Below are 22,500 nucleotides of genomic sequence, written 5' to 3' on the forward strand. Positions count from 1 at the left end.
GACTATCTAATACGGTCATCGAGAAAGTGACGAATTCGAATTCTACCCTGATTACCAACGTACGCTCCATTAACTCGAAATTCGTGCGAAGCAATCGACCGTATTAGTCATCGACAGCGTGCCACTGGATGGTAGATGCTGTTGCTGTAGGAGATGATGGCGAAGGTATAGTAACGATGCTGATGGGGTTGCGTAACCCCTTCGAACGCGTGCCCTTCCAACAATTACCGATTTATGTTCGTACCTTCTATTGGCTTTCTGCCCTATGTAATAGTCCTTTCTCTTCCCATTCCATAGGACTATTACTTTTCATATTTAGGCACATCTACGATCTAATAATGTTAGAAAATGTATGTATCTATTCTAATACAATAACTTGATTCGTAATCTCCGTCGAAAGCCATTCAGGGTTTGGATGCCTTCTACGAGGCCTGCCAGGATCGAAGGACGTTATGCGTGTACATAACTTTGTATATATGTATGTGTACGTAGGTACATGTGTACGTATGTGCATGCGTTAGCTCGCTTAACCCAAATCGCCGCTACGCTGAGTATAAATCATTAGGCATTAAGCGCACTAATTACGCTTGTCTCTAAGCAGGTACATTAACGGCGATGCGCTAAACTGTTCACGTTATCGGCGCTTCTAAATAACTCATATTCTATCATTTTTAAGAAGGCGTTTTTGATTGTCAAGGGTGAAGAAGGGAAATGGACGATCGATCAAATATTCTCTTTCTTTCTTTCTTTCTTTCTTTCTTTCTCTATCTCTTTTTTCCTTTTCTTTCCTATTTTTTTCTTTTTTTTTTTTTTCCTTTAAATATAGTCGACTCTCGTATAAGAATCGTCCAAAAAAAAGTCTTGTGAATTCAAAAAAATAAAAACAAATAATAAAATAGATTGAAAAAGTAATACTTGTTATACTTTATGTAAACTTACATACTTACGTACATAGATTTACGTGTTTTGTCATATCTATAGTAATGTGAAAGAAATACGAGAGAAAAGCCGTAGGAAATAACCGTAAATAGTAGACAATAGGACGAAACGCTCGGGCGTAATCCGATATCAGTGAGAGATAGGTGAGGTGAGTAAAAGATGAAAAGGGGGAGGGGGTCAGAGTAGGGGGGGATGGATTTTCACGAGAGGAGAACGAGCAGAGAACGAACGGTGGCGCACAGAGACGACGTGCCTACGAAACGTAGGTACATATATTAAAACAAGTCCGTTACCGCGAGCGTTTCTCTGACAGCGCGAAGAGGGTTGGAGTGGAGGGGTAGTGAGAGTAGAAGTGGATAGGAGGGGTTAGGTGGCGAATGTGGTAGGGTAGTAGGTGGTCAGAGACTTGCTCTTCTTCCAGCAGTGAGCGTCGGTGAATCATTATTTATTTTTGTGTTTCACACTGTCGGCCGTTTGGCCGAGGGTGAAAAGGGATAGAAAGGGCAAAATGGTGGAGAGATCGAAGAGAGTATGCGGGAGAGAATGGAATAGAGGGAAAGGGAAATAGAGTAAGAGGGATGAGTACGAGCGAGTGCGCCTGAGAGAGGAAAAGTCGAGATAGAGAAAGATGGGAATGGAAGGGTGGGGAGAGGGAAAAGAGAGGATGCTTCGGGTCGGAGCGTCGCTCGAGTAATTATTACGGATTTTCCGGATCTAATTCTCCGGACGGTAACACGACACAATTCACTCACGCAGATTGCGCACGAGAGGATGTAAATTCCTGTCAGTTGGACGGTCCATTTCATCTCCTTTTTTTTCGTCGCTACTCCTAACCGACAGACCGACCTGAAAAGAGAAGAGGAAAAGAAGGAGGGAGGAGGAATAGAAAAGGAGAGAGAGAGAGAGAGAGAGAGAGAGATAGAAAAAGATGAAAAGAGTCACCAGACGATTATTCGTTTTTCCAGTTTCCATCTTTGTCCCTCTCACCGTAACTCCCTCGTTTTCCACGTCGAGTCTTCGACTTTCATTCTTCTTCCTTTTAACCACGATTAACTTTCTCATTCTGAATCCGTCCTGTCTTCGACCTTATTCGACCAATTTTGTCCTAAATTTAATCTTCCCATTATGAATATAGAAATTATTATTGAAATTTGTTCGTATCGAATTCGATGATCTTTTTGCAAGTGGATTAAATAAGTTATTGAATGCGTTGTTTTCATTCACGAATGGACTATTATTTGTATTTAGAGAGAGAGAGAGAGAGAGAGAGAGAGAGAGAGAGAGAGAAGAAAAGAAAAGAAAAGAAAAAAGAATAAAAAAGAAAAAACCTTGCCTCGTTTTGAAACGTACTTCGAAACTGGCTAATACGAGATTCAGACGACATTATTTATAAATCCTTTTCTCTCGCACTTCGTTATTATGATTTAAAACAACAAATCGAATTATGAATTGTGATTTAAAATGAATCTAATGGTAGGTGTCTCTGGAAAAAAAAAAAAAAGAAGAAAAAGAAAAAAAATATGAAGGAAAGAAAAGAGAACAATCGAATTACGATTTCCAATATTAACATGCTTGTAAAAATTGAATAACGAATAATAAAATATAATATGAAATATTGAAAGTGATACGATTTTCGTTGAAACTTTCTCCTACGATATTGTATAACAACGTCATACATACATATATATATATATATATATATATATATATATATATATATATATATACCGTCTTGAATGAAAATGAAATATAGAGATTCGATTCCGATCATCGTTCGCGAGTATGGAAACATGGAATAGAGAGAGGCCATGTCTGTCGTGAGTCGGCCATTAAGGATGCCAAAGGCCACTAATCGTCATCAGAGACGTATTCACCGACGATCGTCGTACATATCAAATAAAATTGCCCTCTTCCTCCCCTTCCTCCACCAACCGCGTCTGCTTCTATCTCCTAACTCCTCTAGCATGCCGTGGTCAATAGACATAATGAGCATTTTCTTCAGTATAATGAGCAACCGTTAAACCCCCTCTTCATCTCTCTCTTCCCCTCTTTCTTTCTCTCTCTCTCTCTCTCTCTCTCTCTCTCTCTCTCTCTCTCTCTCCTTTTTCCTAGATCCCTCTCTATCTGTTTATCTCTTTGCCTTTCCATAGCTTGTTCAGGTATATAGTATACTACTATTCATTTTCATGTATGTGTTCGAAAGATAATGAAAGATTCAGGTCAATAGCGTTTTAATGAGTTATCTGAAATCTATGAAAGTTTTATTTTTCACAAATGTCTCGTTACTATAACCATTTTTATATTCCGGACATTGATAAATCCAATGGAAAAATATCTTACATTGACTTTTGAATTTCATAATTGATACCATTTTAAGAGACTCGTCTTTCCAATATTTGTTATATATATATATATATATATATATATATATATATATATATATAAGAGATATATAAGATTTTCTCAAATTCAAGGGACCGAAGTAATATCGAGTCTCGAAAGATCAATTGTATGGAATCGTTGTAAACAACTGAAAGATACAAACAGCAAAAGACTTTCTTTAACGCCATTAAATTCATTGCTTGCTGGAAGATTTACTTGCTCGGATTAAGACGCAAAGACCTAGATGGCATAAAAATAGCATTGTAAACGGTTGAACGTATTTCGAGATTCATTTCCGTTCGTACGACTACGATCGAGCGAAAGCGTTTAACTTTTCTTCGTCGATCTTTCCTCAATTTTTGATAGCCTTTGTTGAAATTCTTAGCAATTTTTTTTGGATCGGTCCTGTTTTCTCTCTCTCTCTCTCTCTCTCTCTTTCTTTCATTCTTTTTATCTCTCTTTTGCTTATTCTGTCGTTGTTAATAATGATTGCCACGCAAGGACGTTCATAAGACCGGCGGAAATTAATACCAGTAACGTCAGTTGGTATAATTTACTCGCATAATACCATAGCCGCAAATTGAAACGGTCGGGAGTAACCGCATCGAAATAAATGGCGAGGTCGCAATTTAATAAGGACCAGTCACCATCTTCCGGTGATTAATTCTTGCTAAAAAGTTTCAGTAACTTTACAGACTCCTTTCTCTTGGATCCTAACTTCTCTCCGGAGTCATTCTCGACGATTACCAACTCCCGCGTCCATGGGAGAAGGCGAAGTAAACTTTTGACCTCGGTCCGAACTTTCCTTCTCTCTCCCTCTCCCTGTAAAACAGTCGACAAGTATATTACCGCTGTATCTGACGCAAGAGGCGTCGGTTCTCCTACTTTTGTGATTCTCGAATTAAACCTTCTATATCGGTCCATTTAAAATTGTCTATATATGTACACATTTATAGACAATTATACACACACACATATATATATATATATATATATCATTGAATTAATACTCCATTAAATAGTCAATATGAACTAGGACGAGTTTCCACTTTGATCTCAAAATCAAACAAAATCATTTTCTTTTTTTTTTAGTTTAATTAAGAACACGAAAGAGTGAAATGTACGAGTGACCTTTTTCCTTATTTCTCCTTCGAGTTATAAGAGAAGACATTTTTCGATCAGTCGTCCTAGATTTCGAGTAAAACAAACTTGCAAAACGAATATTATCGAATCTCGATTAATCGTCCAGCGATTAACCAACATTTTCGGCTATCCGAAGTGCGTGGTAAAAGGACTTTTAATTATGGGTACAATATGCTTCAGAATTGATAAATCATATCGTACCTTCGGTACCCGAAATGCACCCCTCTTTCTCCTCTTCATTCCCCTCGTATATATGCTCGAATAATTGAGGTTCTACTATATCGATTCACGATTAATACTAACAATTTGGATGAAATGGTTCGAACAATGACGTGACAATAATTGACGTGCGTGAATCCGCGCAAGCTTTCACATTATCATCGAATCATTGGGATCCACTATTATTGTAAGATTTTTCCTGTTCAATGCATTGACGTAACCCCGAGAATTGAGATTTCTCTCGAGAAGAGATTTTTTGAAAATTATTAATATTTATTACGATACAATGTTGTTCGGGCTTAATTATGTCCATCGAAAAATGGCATGAAAATCAATTTTTTTTTTTTTTTTTTTTTTTTTTATAAAAACTATGGAATACTGCCAATTTTTATTCGTTATCATTTTAATCGTATCTTTAATAATTCCTCTCTCTCTCTCTCTCTCATACACACATACACACACACACACACACACACATACGTACACTCGATTAATTCGATATCAGTAATAAAATAATTATATCAGTATTTCAAAAATTCAATATTGAAAAATAAAAATATTGTATTGCCGATAAAGTAAGTAATTACGACGAAATACGAGTTTATCCAAAATCTTTAATGAGCTTCGAACTAATATAAAATGAATGAATTATGTCGATAAAATTTCTCCGGTTAAAATCTCCGGTTAAGATCGAATTCAAAAGTCTTTCCCACGTTGAGGGTGAATTTGGCGATATTCGAATTCGATTGGAATAACGTAATTATTTCCGCGTGCGATCACGCCAAGATTAAGACTCGTATCCCAGCGAACGTCGACGCCTAAGGGTGAAGTGTAAAAGAAGGGGAGGAATATAATCCTTACCTTTTCCCACTTCCAATCTAGTAAGGATAGAGGAGCGAGCTGTGCGTAGATTAAAATAAGTTGCCAACAACTTGGGCAATTATGACGATAATTGCGGCGAACGGTATGTTAATCGGCTCTCTCGGCCGATTTTCCATAGCATCCAGACGCTTAGCGTCTTTTATTCCGGAGGAACTTTCGTAGAGTCGCGCGATATATATATATATATATATATATATATATATATATATATAACGTTGAAAGTTCGCCGAAATTGAAGGAAAAAAAAAAGAAAAAAGAAAAAGAAGAAGAAGAAAAAAAAAAAAGAAATAGAAGAAAAGAAGAAAGATGGGCGGGGGAGAAGCTCAAAAGGTTTCGCTCGAACGCGCGAAATTCAGCTCGGCTAAGCGTTCTCGATTCGAGATTCAAGCCGGAAAGGGTTTAATGAAATGCGCCGAATGAAAAACGGGTTATCGTGGAAAAAAAAGATAGAAGAATGAGAGAGAGAGAGAGAGAGAGAGAGAGAGAGAGAGAGAGAGAGAGAGAGAGAGAGAGGGAAACACGGGAAAAGAGGTACGGTAGTCCCTGGGCCTTTCGATACTTTTTTTTTTTTATATTCCCCCTTTTTTCTTCCTTTTTTCCTCTTTTTTTTTTTTTTTTAAGCGAGCGAGCGAGAGAGGGATACAAGTTATTACGCGACGCTTGGCTCGGCCTCGTTTGAAATCCCCGAAGCCATTAAAATAGAAATGGGAAACTCGGCCCTCCCAATTTCAGCATAATATTGTGATTACGATATGCAGAGAGGAGTATATAGCTGCTACGTGGGTCCGGACGAATGCCCCTTGCCCACTGTACGGCCAATATCAGAATCGCCCTTTTCCACCTACACACTTCTCTCTCTAGTTCTCTCACTATACCACATGCATTTATTCCTGCATAAACGAACGAACGCTACACGATTATTTCGTCGATACCCTTATGTATATTTTAATAATATCCCCTAGAACGAGACTTCCTGTCCGTCTTTCGATTAAGAAATCTTGCTTTATACGTCGAAATGAAACAAAATTAAAATGGAATCGGAAATTGATGAATAAAGTTACGATATTTCGAAATATCGTCTACTTAAAATTAGGTCGAACTGTCTACCTTCGAAAATAATAACTAATATGTCAATATATACTTGTCATATGTATGAAATGAATTAATAAAATGAACGGAAATCGACTGGGATATTTTTCTATGTCTGTTTTCTCCCTTCGCGATCTAAATTCACTCTTGCAGTTATCAAAGATAAGTACGTTCGTACGTTCCATCCGGAAATAAGAACGAAATTATCTACATATAGGGAAAAACGAATGAAGAATTTTAGAAATATGAAAGGAAGAGAACAAAAAAAAAAGAAAAGAAAAGGAAAGGAAAAGGAAGAAGAAAGAGAAAATAGGAAAAGAAGGAAAAAGGAAAATACTAGTAATAGCAAGATGAAAACAAAACTATCGGTTGGAGCGATGCGCCAACATCACCATAAATTCAGTGGTCCAGTATAGTACGGCTCTCTAACGTTGCTCGTATTCGCGCGTGAGATAGTACTCCGAGTGGAGAATGTATCAAAATCAGGCGCGAGCTTGCTTTATGGACGGGAACGCTCGTAAATACGCACTTCTGTTACTCCTACTCGTGAAGCTTCAGCGCTCGGAACGCGGCGCTCCTCTCTCTCTCTCTCTCTCTCTCTCTCTCTCTCTCTGTCCCTCTCTGTCTCTCTCTCTCTCTCTCTCTCTCTCTCTCTCTCTCTCTCTCTACGGAGAAACTGCCTTTGCATAGGTTAGGCGATAGAGAAAGGGCCACGAAATAGCTTCTACGGGATGCTAATAAAAGATAGAACTGCTTAGATAGACCGTACTTGCGATAGAACGCATCTCCTAACCATTGTTTCATGGATCGTCCTCTTACTCGTCGTTGTCTTCCTTACAACGGAACTATACGCTCCGTTATTTCATAAGGGCCAAGGATTGTGACTAGGGATCGTCGAAGCGTTACGAAAATTATTCCGATTATTTCGTTGCTTTCGTAATTTTAATCCTACGTATTGAAATGTATTTTTATGATGGAAGGGTAAGAAAAAAAAAAAAGAAAAAAAGAAAAATGTTTATGACGATTTATCAAATAGACGAGAATATCTCAATTTATTTTTTTCACTTATTTACGACGAAATAAAAAGAAATAAATTCAATCGATGGATCAGAGTTTCGACAGATAGATCGTATTTAGGGAAATCCTGAGAATGTTACTCACCGAAAAGCGAGTACAAGATTCCTTCGAAGCCCTCATTCGCAAGCTGTGATCAAGCAACTACGCACCCAAGAGGACGATCATCCGCAAAATGTGTTCGCATCGAGGGTACGCTAACGATTCGCTGAAACGTTTCCCCGAGCGATTCCCACCCGATTCAAAGCAACCTTTGGAATCCCCTTACGAGCTATAGTTATACTCTTGGTTATGATCCTGGGAAGAAATAAAATCGATTCTCAACGATCGAATTTTCTTTTTTTCTACAAATAAACAAAATTTTCATTCTCATACATATATATATATATATATATATATATATGTATGAAAAAAAAAAAATAAGAAAAACATTATCGCTTTGATATTGTTAGAATGAGTTATTTTTCACGCATAATAAAATTTTTAATTCATAAAGAAAATAATATTCAATTATGATAAATATCATTGCATTCAGAATTGTAAATAGTTTGAAAACATAAAGAGGAGATATGCACGAGAGCGTACATTTCGTTAATAATTATAATACACTAGACGGTTTCCGGTAAAGAAGGGTGGTAGAAACGAAAATGAAACCCCTTGTAAATTCGCAGAAAAGAGGAGCGTCGCCGTCGTAGCGAGTTCCGTGCGCATACCGCAGGGTAGCCCCGACCGGACAGAGGTCGGCCGCGTGAAAGCAGGGAGCAAGGTGTTAGTCCGCACGTATTTCCTACGGTTGATGCCGGATACGAGGCTTAATTGCATCGCCACACAATGTAAATATGCCGTGTCGGTTAAACGACGTTCATGTATATACATATACACGCGGACGCACACACGTTACAAAATTGGCTGATCCGTCAACATTACTGATGTTGCTATCCCTATGACATCACCTAGACATCCTTTTCATTTCATACATATATATATATATATATATATATATATATATATATTTATTATTATTATTATTATTATTAATCACGTTTACGTTCATATAAAAAGTTGAATGAAGTAAGATAGGTACATATATGTTATAATAATTTTCAAATCGGCGATATATCTTTTTCTCTCTCTCTCTCTCTTTCTCTCTTTAAACATTGACAATCTTCGGATAATTTCTCATTTGAACTAAGAACCACTGACCATCGAATTTCTCTTTTCCTTTGAGGAAACACCAACAACAAAGTGCAAACAGCGTAGGCACGGTGACCTTACCGAAGGAAGTTCTTAATCCCTGTGGCCGACTAACGTTCAAACCCGCCGCGAGCGGATAGTTACATCTCGACACGGAGATACAGGTAACGCCTGTTTACAGATATCAGGGCAAACATTAATACAAAGTCGTCTTAGTACACGCTCGAGGATTACTCTATCTTTGGCTAAGACTGGAATGGTTAGAGACTTTAGAAATTTCTGACTTGAGTAGAAAGGATGTAGAGATTGTCATTGAATGAAAGAGTAAAAAGGATACAAAGAGAGGAAGAGGGGAGAGAGAGAGAGAGAGAGGGAGGGAGAGATCTTTAGAATATTATTAACGCAAGAAAATGTTTCCTATTTTTGTTAAAAAAAAAAAAAAAAGAAAAAAAAAGAAAAAGAGAAAGAAAAAAAATAGAAAAAGAAAAAAGAGAGAAAAAAGACAAGCAATAAATTTTTTTATCCTAAGAAATAAGAAACAAGGAAACACAAAATTGAAACGAAGAATCGGTGTCGTTGGTCATCCACTCGGTGAGCTTTGCCTGACGAGTAGTCCCAAGACAAACGCATACAGACACGAGCACAGTCTCATCCCTTTCAACCCTATACTTAGGGTGACCATCTCATTTATATAGTAAAACAGACTCGCGCAATGGTGAAGCAGGAACGGGAGTTGAGTTTGTTTGGCGAGTAAACGTTTGCCGACGACACCGCCGGACACTGGTGCCTAGCTCGCTCTGGTCCTTGGTACAAGTCTGTCGGAACCACCAGGAGGAAGGGTCAGAGGAAGGAGGGGAAAGTGGAGCTTGAGGAAGATGAGGTAGAAGGAGGGGATTTAATACTATCTCCCTGGATGAACAGTGGTGGTCAAATATCACTTTGCCAAGTGATTCCATGCGACGGTATTAATGGATTCGCTATCCCTTTGAAATTTCTTATCCTTTTGAAAATGTCTTCTATAATTCGAGGAAAAGAAAAGTGTCTTATATTATCTCTTGAAAATTGATTTTCTTAAGAAAGAATAACTCTCGGCGAATTAAAAGAAATAGAAGAAAATAAGAAATAGAGAAGAAAAGAAGACGAGGAGAATGGAAAAAAAAAAATAACAAAATAAAGGAATAACGAAAAGAAAAGGAAAGAAAAAAAAAGAAGAAAAAAGAAAAAAGAAAAAAGAAAAAATATAGAGTAAGAAGAATGAAGGTCTTTCGTAAAATTCAAATACATCGAGACAGTAAACCTATCGATAAATCCTGGCTAGGTTCCTCGTGGTGACCACATTTGCTTAGGGATAAGAAGCAAAGACAAGCGAGCGAACGGTAGGAGAAGAGGGGTGGCGAGGTGTAAGTCTGTAGGGCAGTGAGGAATGGCTTGGTCTAGCGAGCCTTTAGCCCCGGCTTAGCATATACTGGAAACACCATCCCCTATCCTTCGTGTCGGGGCCAAGTTATACCCGCAAACAGTCGTACATTAGTGCCTGCAGGAGTCCTGCAGGATTTATAAGGGACGCCCGCGGGTGTACGGGGAGGCTATGCGGCCGTCTCTCGATGGTTAAAACTAGAGTGTAGGAGAGAGAGAGAGAGAGAGGCGATCGAATCGAGACGCAAGAGGAAACGGAAAGGGTGATCCGTATATCTGAGAGCTTTCAGGAAACGCGATATACATGAGCGAATAGGTGCATCGGTCAGTTTCTGGTAATTCATCTTTCTCAATAGTTTTTCCGATACTTTGATGACAATTACATACATAGTTACATTAAATGATTTTCACAAGTATAGAACAAAGTCTTGCCTGTGAATTTGTTCTGTAACATTTCTTGTTGTTCCGGCATGAGTCCGTTAGAAGGTTTAACGAGAGATCGGCAAGAGGAGTTCACGGAAGAGAGACATCGTCGATGAGTGCGAGAGGAAGTACGACGAGGAGGAGAAGTGTAACGGGGCTTTCACGAGTCTCCAAGAGTTCGCTTTGCTAGAGGAACACGTTGCTCGAGGGTTGGGGGCATCGGTAGCGGAAGGGAGATTTCGAGTAAGGAGGAGAGCTTGTTGGGGAGTCAGACTAGGAAGGAGAGAGAGAGAGAGAGAGAGAGAGAGAGAGAGAGAGGGTAGCGGAGCCAGTGGTCAGCACACTTGGTCGACCCTACTTCGCTAACTAGTTTAATGATATATGTTGAGCTACAAGCGCCTTGATTAATCGTTAACTAATGTTGGACCTCGTAGCGAAGCAGCAGAAGCAACCGTACTACTACCATGAACGGGAAAGTGGGAGTGGGTTGAACGGAAGAAGAAGGAGGAATAAGAGAAGGAGAAGCCAGAGATAGAGGGTTGAAGGGAGAAAGGTCTATGTATTACCGCAGTACTAACCCTTACCCTCGTCGAACCTACGAGACTCCAAACTCGAGACTCGATGCTCAAACAGAAATCTAATCTCACTCAGTGCGAATAATTTGATTTATAGTCGATGCCCAGTGTCGCCGTAGGAAAAGGCTATGTAAAAGGAACGAAGGAAGTAACGGGTAGAAAGAAAGAGAAAAGAAATATGGATAGGAAGGATCAGCCAAATCTGAGTTTCATGGAATTTGTACGAACGGCCGAGAAGCAAGAAACCCGACGAACGATTTATGTCCCCTCGATGGAACCACCCCAAGTGGTGGTCCATTTTCAACATCGAATTAATTTGGCATCTTTCTACGATCGCGTTTCCATGTTCGATCATCGGGACATTGATCATTCCTAATTCGCTTATGGCTTTCGATCAATTAAGTTGTCGGCCGCCCGCACGAATCCCAGCGATAGATGTCTAGGCAAGAATAAACGTTACCCTCCATATCACGCATAGATAATAATGAATGCGATTCTGTTCCTGTCTAGCGTATCTCGTCCCAATCGATATCAGTTCTATTTTCAGAATAATATGAAATACCTAATATCACACATACATACAGAGTCGGTTTCTTTTCAATTTCAAGAGTTTATATAAATATTAACAGTCGATAATGTCTATTGTATATTGTTTAACAAACGGAAATTAAGGGGTAAACATTAATCTCCATTGATCTACGCCAAATTCGATCAATGTGCCAAACAGCGATCATAATGCCAGAGGATTAGTGCAAGAATACAGCGAATGGATTGCACGGGTGTTACGTAGGATCGAAGGGGTGGCCTAAAGTGGGTGGCTCAGGGATGCAAGACACCGTGAAATTACCAGCAGAATCTCCCATCTCCGGAGAGGGTGGTTGGGATAGGTAGGGGGTGGTGGAACGGACTCTCTGTCCACTCCGCGCCCTGCGACCACTGGCCAGCGGGTATTTGTCTTGTCTCCTTGTTTATGAGATTCAACATTGTTATTTGGCACCGACGGGGAGTTACTCCGTACCGTGTGACCAGTAGTTTCCGGAGAGTTTCCTACTTTAAAAGCTACGCCGTGGTACGCGATTACGCCTCCCCCGCGACCAAACCCCTCTTACTCTACCACCATTCCCTACGCTATCACTACCACACTACCACTCTCCTCTTCCCTTTCCTACTCTCGACTTATCCGCACTGCTTGCTGACTCGCGATCGTCTTTAATCACGAATACTGCTGCAAAGTCCTTGGCGCTGAGCAAATTTCATTGTAGAGATTAGAAAACGATGTACTCGGTATACTTTCAACTATTGAATAAATTTCTAATTATTTATCTAAATACTTTGTGAGATTAAAACTTACAAAAACAAAAATAAGAAAAATAATAATAAAATAAAAGTTACCTAAAGTTTATCTAACGTGATATTTGGAGTACAATTGTATTCTTGCGATATTCTATGAGCATACGAATCACTTAATTTTTATATCATGAAATGAAACATGATTCAAAAAACATATATATATATATATATATAGAATTGTACATATCGTACATTCTTGAGATTGTGATCATTTGTGAATCGCGTCAAATAAAATTATGTTCGTGAAAAAAAAAAAAAAGATATAAATAAATATATAAATAAATCAATAAAACAAACGAATATAAAGAGGAAATAAAGATAAATATATATCTTCTTATAATTTATAATGTCGCACCTCGCCGCGCTAACGTTTCGCCCACACGCATTTCTCACGGCGAGACATCATTTAAGGCTGCTCATTAACGGAATGGCCGATCGAGAAAGTGCATTAACATAGTGCTGGCTGAACGTTATCACGAGAACTGGCCAATCCATTCGATGTTCTTAAATTACTCTTAATAACGGCAGCACGTGAGGGAAGAGTTTCTTCGAGAGGCGTTATCGTTAGTCGAACATGCAATTTTCAATTAAATATATTCTCCGTTTCAATGGCGGCTTATCGAAGCAGAGCATTATATTACCTATCACGATATACCTCAATGATTATCGGAATGGTTCGAGTAATAAGCGACTCCGATATTCCGATTTTCGCATATAACGATTCTTCGATCGATTTCAACAATTTATTTTTGACGTTCAAATATGTTTACATGATCGATTTAACATGTCCGAAAGGTTACTAGAATGACGTACCAATGATAAAATAACATTATCATACATGAAAATGTATAATCATATATTAGAAAATGTTTATGCGTATTTAACATTAGATTTATGGACGTTTTACTGAAACCTGATAAATTGACAGATACATTAAAATATATATATATATATATTTTTTTTTTTTCGTTTCAACGTTAGTTCATTTAATTCTATATCAATTATGTATTAGAGATACGAATTAGGATACGTATTTGTATCATTAGATCGTTATGAGTCAACGTAAGTTGACTTCGAATTAAAGAAAAAAAAAAGAAAAAATTAATATTTATGACTTTTGCAACATTAAACGTAAAATTTGAAATTTGTCAAATTGACGTGATTATTATATCTAATTTTAGAACATGACAATCAATTATACGATAGTAATATCTAAATTATAGAACTTTAATGTTACTTACGAGCTAATCAACGATGCATATTGTGTTACTATTTAACCATACTATATAATAAGTAAATTAATGAACAGAAAAGTTTGTTTTTACAAAGTAAAATTTGTAACACATTGTAATACTTGTTTTTTTTTTTTTTTTTCCATAGAATTACGAACTTTCTTCTATCGACCTCGTTAGTTTCATCTAATCTCATCTAATTTCACGGTATACTTGAGAAAAGGAAACACATCGTCTGTAACATCCGGCGATGTAGTTTCTCACGACAGCGTTTAGAGAGTACACGAGTCGTGTAATTGATTGATCGCTCATAGAGAGCATCGTTGGATCGCGTCGTAAGAACAGAGCTTTAATCAGTGTTTTCCAAATGGATTCTAAGAATCTAGTTAAGGAACGACCTGTGGTTAAATTAGTACCGACCGCCTACACCGACGTGGAACTTGCACATGCGCACGAACGAACCTATGACCGATAATGCTAAAATAGATGATACGCTGTTATTAAATTACGCGTACGATATAGGTAGGTATACTTACGTACGTGAGTTCATTATGGACAGAAAAAAAAGGAAAAAAAAAAAAAAAAAAATAAAAATAAAAATAAAAAATTCATTATTAAAATGACGTAAGAAAGCAATTTTAACCTTAGATTTTTATCAATATAAAATTATAAGTAATTAAAATTAATATAGGAGAAATATGAGAGTTAAGTGTATTAATTTAACCCTGAATTAATTTAAGTTTAATAAGTTTAAAGTCCTCGGCCGGTATATTAAATAAAATTAAAACAATTATATTCTCCCGATATCGAAATACTTTTTCGTCTTAAACAGTTTAACGAATTATAATATATATTAAGTACAATAAATAATAAAAATTTTTACCGAGGAACTATTTAGTAAACTTCAATATCATAATAACTTGCTTTTCAATAAATCGAAACCATTGGTCCTAATTTCCACCGCCTCCCCCCCTCCTTCCACCCCGTTGACGTACATACCATGATCCCAGCATCACCGTACAGAATCAGCTTCGTTCGCTATTCTCACGGAAATTCGCAATATCGACAAACGACGAGTACGTCGCTATCTCAAAGAGATCCGGGCAATTAATTTTTACAAGGGATGCAGTGCTACGGTCGTTCGTTCGTGGTTGCAAGAGAGAGAGAGAGAGAAAGAGTAAAGGTTGGGAAGAGGTTTAAAAACAAAGAAAGAAAAAAAGAGAAAGCGAAGAGAGTAAACAGTCCATCCTACACACTGGAAAAAAGAGAGGGAGGGAGGGAGAGAGAGAGAGAGAGAGAGAGAGAGAATCGACGATGGGTTATCTACCAGCGGCACGCGTAGTTGTCAGGCAGTACGAATTCACCGACTGGTTGGCCGTAGCGCGGCCGCGTATAATGTCCACCGTCAATATAAACCGTCCGGATGCTTTTTCCTAAATTGACAGATTTTCAATTTAATCAAGTTCCAATCTAATGGAAAAAATGCCCGATCTATCGAATGTACGGGCGCGTTATACATGCTAGAATGTACGACGACGTCGGCCTCGGCGACGGTGGCGGCTACGATATACCACGACGGGGAATAGTTGGAGAGAGAGAGAGAGAGAGAGAGAGAGAGAGAGAGAGAGAGAGAGAGAGAGAAAGAGAGAGATGGGAGCTGGAGAGGGGCCGATAGGTGGGAGAGAGATAGAGTGGGAGGGAGGGAGGTGAGGCAGATTGAAATGATACTTTTATGTTTAATCGCAATCGAGGACCCGGTACGCGATTGTGCGAAGCCGCCTGACGATCTCGTAGATTAATCTATTGATAAACATTCCATCACTCTGCAAATACGGTTCCTGACTATGGGTTGGGGGAGGGAACATGCATGAGAGGCAAAGAGGTATAGGACGATTGCTATGAAGAACGGGAAAGAGGGAAGGAATTTTATATATATATATATATATATATATATATATATATATATATATATATTATACATACATATATTATCTTCTCTTTCTCTTTTATCCTTTACTTCTCCTCCCTCCCTTTCATTGCTTCCACCGTTTCTTTGCTTTTTACGAACGATCGCCTGTCAATTTTATTGGCCAACCTTTCGACCAGCTCCCAAGTATTACTTTCATCCAACCGATTTACGCGATTTATAAAATCGTTCGAATATCAATTCACGATCCTGCAATTATGATTTTGATGGAATGCACGTGCCAATGGAATCGATCGAAAGGTGTCGACGGATTTAGCATTAAACTGTCGATCGACGTTTCTTTCCTGTCCGATCGGTCATACTACGTAAAGTATGCGTTCGAGAAATGAGATTTTTTTCTCGATACATTTATCGGGGGGTATACGTAATGATTTAGTAGCGGTCATACTTCTCTTATACGAATCGTATAGGATGGCGAGAGAATCGAGAAAATTTTTTATGTCTTCCACAATAACGCACGGATCCCTATATAATGAAATCGATGAATCAGCGAGATTACGTTTGATAAAAGATAGTTGGTATCAATTATTTCTCATCTTTCTGGCAAACACAAAGAGATTATAACTATTATGTAAGTGCATAGGTATAGATAATTTAAAAGGCAAAATTTATATACATATATATATACGTAGATATTATATTGCCAAAAATATGGATGTATCTACGTTTTAACAATATTTAAAAGAGAGAGAGAGAGAGAGAGAGAGAGAGAGAGAGAGAAAAGAACAGAGATATCGAAAAGACAATAATATATTGTTACTTGTGTCGTAGGAAAATACAGCAATCGCGAATTCTACTAAAATACATAACAGTAACCGTATTTGAATTAATTATCCTCTATATCTCGCAACTGGTTTTGTTCTGCTTTAGTTTCCTATCCGTGGGCTATCGGAGATACAGACCGAGAGGAAGAGATATTTAAATCGAGACCGCGAACCCTAGCGTTCACCACTGGTAATATTAATCATAATTGTGAAATCCGATCGAAACGCAATCGAGTAGCCACGAACTAGAGGATCTAATAATGAGATATGCGAACCACGATTGACCAGACTTTGTTCAAGCTTTTCGACCAACTTTAAAATCGTTTTGCCTTCGATCACTTCTTCCTGACAGACGCATTTATGCGTTTGAAAGAGAAAGAGAGAGAGAGAGAGAGAGAGAGAGAGTGAGAGTGAGAGTGAGAAACATGCCTGTAGGCCTTTGAGAACTTGCCAAAGATGTATGCCTTCTCTCTTTCTCTACTTTTTTATTTTTCTCTCTGTCATTCTCTCTCTCTCTCTCTTTCTCTCTCTATCTATCTATCTATCTCTATCTCTTTCTCTTTCTCTCTCCTTTCTTTTTCTCTTTCTCTTTCGATGTAGAAGCAAGAAATTTGAGATACCAATCTCGCCAAAGTTTCCAAATAGATTGCTTCCGATGCAAAATTCGAAGAGACGATGTGAAAAGACACTTATGACGAATCCTCACCTTTCTTGGCACGATCAAGAAGAGGAGAACGTGAACTAAACTGTCTTTCGAGAGTCATCCGATCACTAAGATTTGCTAAGAAGATGTCTTGGTTGGTGTAAGAAAATTTTGACACTTCAATCCGTCCGATTGCATAACGATGACGTCTTCATAAGTTATTGGAACGAAATTTACATGTATCTATTTTGATCATTTATATCTTACAATTTATATTTAAACTGTTATCTTAATATTTATCGATCATAAATATATATATATATATATATATTTTCTTTTTTTTTTCATCTGAAACAGAAATAATTCTCGATTTATAATCGATGAACATATACAAATCTAAAATAATTGGAATTCCTTTAGAATAAGAAATTTTTCAAATTCTAATCAATCCCATCCTATCCTCAAGAAAACATTTAGTTTCTCGTCGATCGAACCATGAAGTAAAGAAATAGTAGTTGTTGTTATCACCGGTGTGTACACAAACCAGAATGCTTCTAACGCAGTATCCGTTAGCCAGTATCCTTCTTTCCTGGCGGCTAACAAAAGGCGACTAGACTTTTCTGAAAGGCTACTTTTCACTATGAAATATTCTCCCTTCTTTTGCTCATAGATTGCAGTTACGTTGCTAACGTTGCTTCCTCTTCATCTTTCGAGATAGAGCAAGTGAACGAGTGGACGAGGGCATTAAGTCCGATGCGTGGCAAAGTCCTGGATGGATTCTACGCGTATAAGTATCCCTGAATCCACATATATCCATGTGTGGATCACGATCGTATGCGTGTGAGTGAGGTTTGCCGAGGGGATAATAGTGTAATGGATGGACAGGGACAACGGACTAACGGATGAGACTGCTGTTTTCGAGATTCTCTCTCTCTCTCTCTCTCTCTCTCCCTTTCTCTTTCTCTTTCTAATCATAGGAAAGAAGCAACGAGCGAACGAACGAACGAACGAACGAACGAACGAACGAACGAACGGACGAACGAACGAGCTGCCTAGTATCGGTATTATTCTCTTTTGTAGGTTAATTGGCATCATTGTTGTGTATTGTCGAAACGACGACGAATCGTCCACGAGATTAACGAATAAAAGCCGATCGGTATGTCTGACAAAAAAAAAAAAAAAAAAAAAAATGAAAAAAAGGAAAAAATAGAGAGAAGAAGAAGACCTGTCGTACGACGAGCTAGATCTCATTTAAACGATATCCATACGATATGGAAAATAAACTAAACTATTAATTAACAAGGCGTGTACCTTGGGCATATTATTTTGTTTCGTCTTGTTTTTCAACGCGAGCTCTTTTGTTACGTAAATTTAGAAAAGTTTGAAAACATCTTTTTTTTTTGTTTTTGTTTTTTTTTTCGTTTTTTTTTCATTTTTTTTTTTCATTTTTTTTTTTTTTTTGAACACCGAGATCCCATAAAAATCCATAAAATTCCGTCAATTCGGACAATGTATTTATTACTTTATACGGTCTAACGATCCTCGAACTCATTCGCCCTTACGTAACTCTACGAACGTTCTACGTTTTATTTAATAGGATAGTTTTCACTTCGAGAGAAATTTGCTATCGTAAGATCGAGCAATTATGTTTAAAGTTATGTGGATATGGAATTATTTGCATACTGATCGTGTAATCTTTATAAGTCTACGTGCTTATAATATTAAAACTTTCAGAATCTCATTACATGGTCTAAACCATTACTGGTAATCGATAGAAAAAAGAAAAAAAAAAAAAAGAAAAAGAAAAAAGAAAAAGAAAAGAAAAAAAAAAAGAAAACTTTTCCTTAACTAAAAGCATTTCTATTCGAACATAAATGAAACGATAATGAAATAAAATAAATCAATGATTTCCGTTCGATTAATTCCAGAAAATCATCTGTTGAATATTTCGTATAATATAATTTCACAAATATATCCAATTTTATTATTGGATTAGTTATTATCAAATCATTAATATTATTTATAGTAAAATAAAAATATTATGATGCTAATAAAGATAAAACACACACACACACACACACACACACACGTACACATATACACATATATATTATGTTTAAGAGAAAAACGATGGTCACATTTTATCGAAGTTTTCACATTCCTCGATAACCATAAAAATCCATTCTCTCTCTCTCTCTCTCTCTCTCTCTCTCTCTCTCTCTTTCTCTCTCTTTATCAAAGCGGAATTGATTTTCAAAAGACCGATCTAGGGTGATAGGCCACCGATAATCGAGAGCAAGCTCTTCGGCCGAGAGTTGTGTGCCGGCAGTGATTAGACTACTCCGCCGGTTGGAACGCGGAAGTCTTTCACATAACGCTTAAGCAAATGTCTTGTAGACGCATAGGAGAAGTTGCATACCGCCGCCGCTGCCGCCGCCGCCACTGCTACCGCCGATGCCTACTGCCACCATCGACAACAACACGACGACGACGACGACGACAACAACAACGACGACGACGACGACGATGAAGACGACGACAACGATGATGATGCCGCGGGCCGTTAGAAACTTTGACATTCTGAGTCTTCGATTTTCCCACGACTTTTGCCATACTAACGGGAGCACCATCATTTTCACCTTTCTACCATTTTAATTATTATATTTTCTTTAATAAAATAGAAGAAAAGAAAAATTATATAAATATACAAATATATATATATATATATATATATTTATATATATGTATGCATATACGATATAAAAAAGAAATGAAAAATAAATGCATTATAATAATAATACCTTTAATTTTCTAATTAAATTCAAATCGTATTCTTGACAAAACATATGAGGATATATTAACGTTGTTATTATACGTTTATACAAATTACAAGGACAATTTAAAATACAAAAGTTATTGCGTAATAACCATGAAAGGAATGAGCCGTTCGTTGACCCCTTGTTCACTGATAGAATTCATTCGACACGCTTTATTTTGTACGTTAATTATATACAGGTCAGGGAGAGATCATCGGCCGATTTAGGTTGGGACGCTGGACAACGTCGTCTACTTAACCGGCCAATTGCTTGTCATTGACACACAAAACCGTTGCTAACGACTATGCCGATCGCTACGACGACGATTCAAAGTATACTAAATACTATTGAAACGTTCCTATGAATTAAGAGACTCTTTCAAAGTGCATGAAAAAAGAAAGAAAAAAAAAAAAAAGACAGAAAAGAAAGAAAAAGGAAACATAGAAAAAACTCGAAGATGATCATGATCAATGGACATCTCGATTGATTAATTCAGAGTCAATAAAAGACGAAAATATTTACACCGGAAATGTCGAACGTATCTGATAATGATAATAATTTTGAATTTCAATGTATCCGATAATTAGACCTATTATCGACCTTAATTATGGAATATGTTACACGGCTATTAAATACTAATGATGTGTTCATTGAAACAGTATGATATTTAGCATTATCAGTACTCAAAACATTATCAGGTTATTCAGATTAATCGAAAATAAATTTAAGTGTGAGTGGCAATAACTGTTAAACAAGTGGTGTATCTTCTAGCAACTGCCCGTATGTACAGCTAGTAACAAAGTTATACTCGCTGTGGTTACTTCGTCGACACTTCTCTCTCTCTCCCTCTCTCTCTCTCTCTATTACAATTAATAACTATAAGCCACTGGCACTATGAACGGGACCTAGTAGAAGCTCAAACGTTTCGAACTTACGAAAGGGAACGGAATAAACTCGAACACGAAGCTCGATCTCTCGATCCTTCTTCGATCGTATATGCTGGCCTCCTGTTAAACTAATAACGTCGATAGTTTAGTAGTCGATTCGTCGAAGCTTACCTCGCTCTTGAGATTCAATGGCACGTCGTACGACGCGTCCAACTCGGCTTCCGTTTTCACCTGATGAGACAGCATGCTGTGGCTGTGCCTAGGTGGTACGGCGGTGGCCAACATGTTGGGATGCTGCAAATGCTGAAGACGCGGTGGCTGGAGATGGGGTTGATGGTGATAAGGCGGCGACAATTGGGTGTTCAGAGTGCGAAGATCAGCTGGAGGGGAAGCGGGCGCAGCGGTACTGCTCTGTTCCTCCTCGGCCGAACCCTCCGCCATGTCAGCCTTGCATGCCGGGGACTCGTAATCTGCAAATCGACCAAAACTCTCTGAGGACCGATCTAATAGCGTACGTACGCCGCAATACACGCTCTCCGAGCTAAACCCTCGCTTCTCCTTCCGCTCTTAACCCCCCTACCCCCCACTCCCATCCCTCACTAGAAACGCAATTCCATAATAACTCGCTTTCCAGAGTTTCGTGTCCAAGATTCGATCACTCTATAAAGACAGAGAGCAAGAGAGAGAGAGAGAGAGAGAGAGAGAGAGAGAGGGAGAGAGAGAGTGAAAAGGAGAGATTCGACTTTGGTTATCAGTCTCTTTCTTACATCCACTTATCGAGTTTGAAACTGTTAAGTAAATACTTTTGATATATGTTAAATTAATGGAAAAAAAAAAAAAAATCAATTATGAACTTGTTCCATTTGCAAATATTACGAACTTTGAATTGTACCTGTTCAAGGGAAATTATTACAAAAGAAAAAAAGAAAAAGAAAAGGAAAAATAAACTGCGTACAAGGATATTGCTTAATGGACAATTCTTGTAATAGAAAGTAATAATGATCTAGCATGATGTTGGCCGTTCCAACAATTACGCCCGGAGTAACGAGATTCCTGGCTACAATACCTAACTGCGTGTTGATATATGATATGCCGATGATGATTCATTTGCGTAAAATGGCCATAACCGATAATGAATAACGTTAGTCAAGCGATAATATAACGCGTTGTTCTAGTCGTTTCGTTACGTTCGAACGAACGTAATGTGTATTTTGCGAAACTCACAATGGAATCTTATTTTAACAGGCATTCACCTTTCGTTTAGATTCTCAAGAAAAATACATTTGTAACATTAATACAATTTCAGAAGACATTAGAGAATCTAAATGAGATGTTATATTTAATAGATATGTTTGATTCGCAAGAAAAAAAAAAAAGAAAAAGAAAGAGAGAGAGAGAGAGAGAGAGAGAGAGAAAGAAGGTAAAAGAAAAGTGAAATACTCAACCAAATAAGGAAAAATCTTTCTAGGGTCAACTGGACGTCCT

At 37.7% G+C, this 22,500-nt stretch overlaps 1 protein-coding gene across 7 annotated transcripts in view; it reads right to left on the bottom strand.

Annotated features, from left to right (window-relative positions):
• LOC124430416 (POU domain, class 6, transcription factor 1) overlaps window positions 1-22,500 on the bottom strand; it is a 134,574-nt gene that overhangs the window by 99,033 nt on the left and 13,041 nt on the right. For 6 of the 7 annotated variants that reach the window (XM_046976965.1, XM_046976964.1, XM_046976963.1 and 3 more), the window contains exon 2: window positions 21,187-21,485. In XM_046976965.1, coding sequence (XP_046832921.1) covers window positions 21,187-21,456 — 270 coding nt within the window. In that variant the 5' untranslated portion in view covers window positions 21,457-21,485. Of the gene's footprint in view, window positions 1-7,815; window positions 7,867-21,186; window positions 21,486-22,500 lie in introns of those variants that run through there. The other variant, XM_046976967.1, reaches the window with a different exon arrangement.

The sequence above is a fragment of the Vespa crabro genome, chromosome 18, assembly GCF_910589235.1.
Source record: "Vespa crabro chromosome 18, iyVesCrab1.2, whole genome shotgun sequence".
Taxonomy (NCBI): domain Eukaryota; kingdom Metazoa; phylum Arthropoda; class Insecta; order Hymenoptera; family Vespidae; genus Vespa; species Vespa crabro.